This window comes from Triticum aestivum, chromosome 5A (assembly GCF_018294505.1).
Source record: "Triticum aestivum cultivar Chinese Spring chromosome 5A, IWGSC CS RefSeq v2.1, whole genome shotgun sequence".
Taxonomy (NCBI): domain Eukaryota; kingdom Viridiplantae; phylum Streptophyta; class Magnoliopsida; order Poales; family Poaceae; genus Triticum; species Triticum aestivum.
In genome coordinates, this window is record NC_057806.1 from 710068597 (window position 1) to 710070696 (window position 2100).

Below are 2100 nucleotides of genomic sequence, written 5' to 3' on the forward strand. Positions count from 1 at the left end.
CTATCTGTGCCATCTGCCTTGCATCAAGGTATGCACTAGCTCACTAATCTCACCATATAGATACTTCTTTTTGTTTCTTCCAAAAAGCAATATATGAACTTGAAATATTGCGGGTCAATGAAAAATTGGGACTACAATTAATGTGCAGAAAACCATTTTGGATTTTTTTGGGTGTAGCTTATATATATGAAATTAGTCTTTTCCCCAAGACAGTTATCATTTGAAGTATTTGATTATGTTGCACAAACGAATCCTATTTTTTTTCTCATATTGTAGTTCATATGTGTCAAGTTTGTATGATGTCTTATTTAGGAGAAATAAAAAAGTGAAAATTGGGATCGGGGTATGGGGTAGGAGAACTGATGAAGTCAGGTCTAGCCATGCCTTGTTCTGATCTGAAATTGCCATTTTATCCTTGCGTTTTTTATGAGAATCCCTTTTCATTTCGGTGTTGGTTTGCTGAGAAAACTTTTCCAATGTAGATCGTCACTTGGACAATAATAAACCGCCTTTGGTCATCACATGTTACATGTAAAAGTATATTAGTCGGAACAAAAGAGGAAATATTTTTATTTGAAAAAAAAAACACTTACGATGAATTCTCCGATGCCTGGGAATGACCATCCATGGCTCTGAGGATAGGATGGGTACCTCAACTCTCCAGCCGGGCCAAGTCCGACTTCAATGTCTACAATAACACCGGCATCCAAGAACTCTTTCATGTTGTCCCTGAAGCTTGCCATGTAATCAGTATACATCTGTCACGGCCAGAAAGAAGAATCAAAGCTTTCTACCATCAGCACATTGTACCTATCAAAATCACAACTACTTGTTCTTCCTGTGATTAGGCCCTAGATTCTTTTCACTCTTGATATATATTTCGTTTCTGTTGATATATATTTTTGGCACCATTTGGCCTTTTGCTTGTATTTGCATTCATCTTGAAATTTTCTCTCTAAATACACAAAACAACACACATTTGAATGAAAAAAAAAAGCACGAGAGAGCTAGAGTGGTGGTTTATATTAACCTGGACGGCAGATCTTCCATGGAAGAGAGGCTGGTCATCAACTCCAAGGGTGAGGTACTCAATGTTCCTAGTCCCGTGCTGGTCGGTGTAGAAAATGTCCGGATCACTCGCACCGACATTCCGCACCCACTGCGGGATCGGGATGTTGACGACATCACCGACGTTGCCACCACACTGGTGGAATGACATGATGGCCTTTAGCTTCAGTCCAGCCTCATGCACCAGCTGGAACAACTGCTTGTAGGCGGACCAGTCGTACGCCCTGGGGCCCTTGGCCTCCACCAAGCCCCACCAGACGTCTACCATGACACCATCCACACCGGCCTCTACCAGCCTCTTCAGTTGCTCCCTGAGCTCGTCACCCTTCTCGAACCTGTTGTTCACGCTCACGGCGTCCAGCTATTTATTTCCACAACAAAAACGAAGTCAAGGTTAGTACAAATAAAATACTCATTTTGAGGCCTCAGATCTTGTTGACTTCACCCTTTGAACTAGAGTGTTTAAGAATAACGGTATTATATGTACAACATTGCATGTGTGAATTAGATCCTTGAAATGGTTGTAGTGCATGGTGCTTAGAGAATAGAGATTGAGTTGAATGGATGGTGCTTACAGGGAGCATGACGTAGACTTGGACATAGTTGCCTTGTTGCACGCTCGCTTCCATTGTGGCTGCTGGCTGTGTGGATGATCCTCTACAACAAATAGTTTGTTGGATATGGCAGTGAGCTTAATTAAGGGGTCTATTTATACTATGAAAAAGATGTATCCGCCCATAGCAAGGCCAGTGAACCAAGGGTGAGCTTTTCCAGTCAGATATGTCAGAAATAAGCTTGTCCAGTCAGGAAAGGCGCTTTGTGAACTGATTTTGGTTTTGTTCACCATACACAGCCAAGCTTAAAGGGTAGAAATCATCGGTTTGCAGCCTTATACCATACGCGGCTGATGCAGATCTGATTGGGAGAGAGAAAGGATCCTTATCTATATAGCTAACTTGGGACCCAATTCACGTCTCAGCCGAACTCCTCTGTAATCTAGCCAACCGGCACCTTATATCAACACGCACGCAT

General features: G+C 42.3%; 1 protein-coding gene across 1 annotated transcript in view; it reads right to left on the bottom strand.

Moving 5' to 3' along the window:
- The window catches only part of LOC542896 (beta-amylase), a 3823-nt gene extending 2012 nt beyond the window's left edge, over nucleotides 1–1811 (bottom strand). Inside the window, exons 1-3 of the mRNA XM_044528422.1 lie at nucleotides 1644–1811; nucleotides 1031–1429; nucleotides 594–758 (exon numbers count right to left, since the gene is read on the bottom strand). Coding sequence (XP_044384357.1) covers nucleotides 594–758; nucleotides 1031–1429; nucleotides 1644–1697 — 618 coding nt within the window. The 5' untranslated portion in view covers nucleotides 1698–1811. The remainder of the gene's footprint in view (nucleotides 1–593; nucleotides 759–1030; nucleotides 1430–1643) is intronic.
- Nucleotides 1812–2100: the final 289 nt, after the last annotated feature.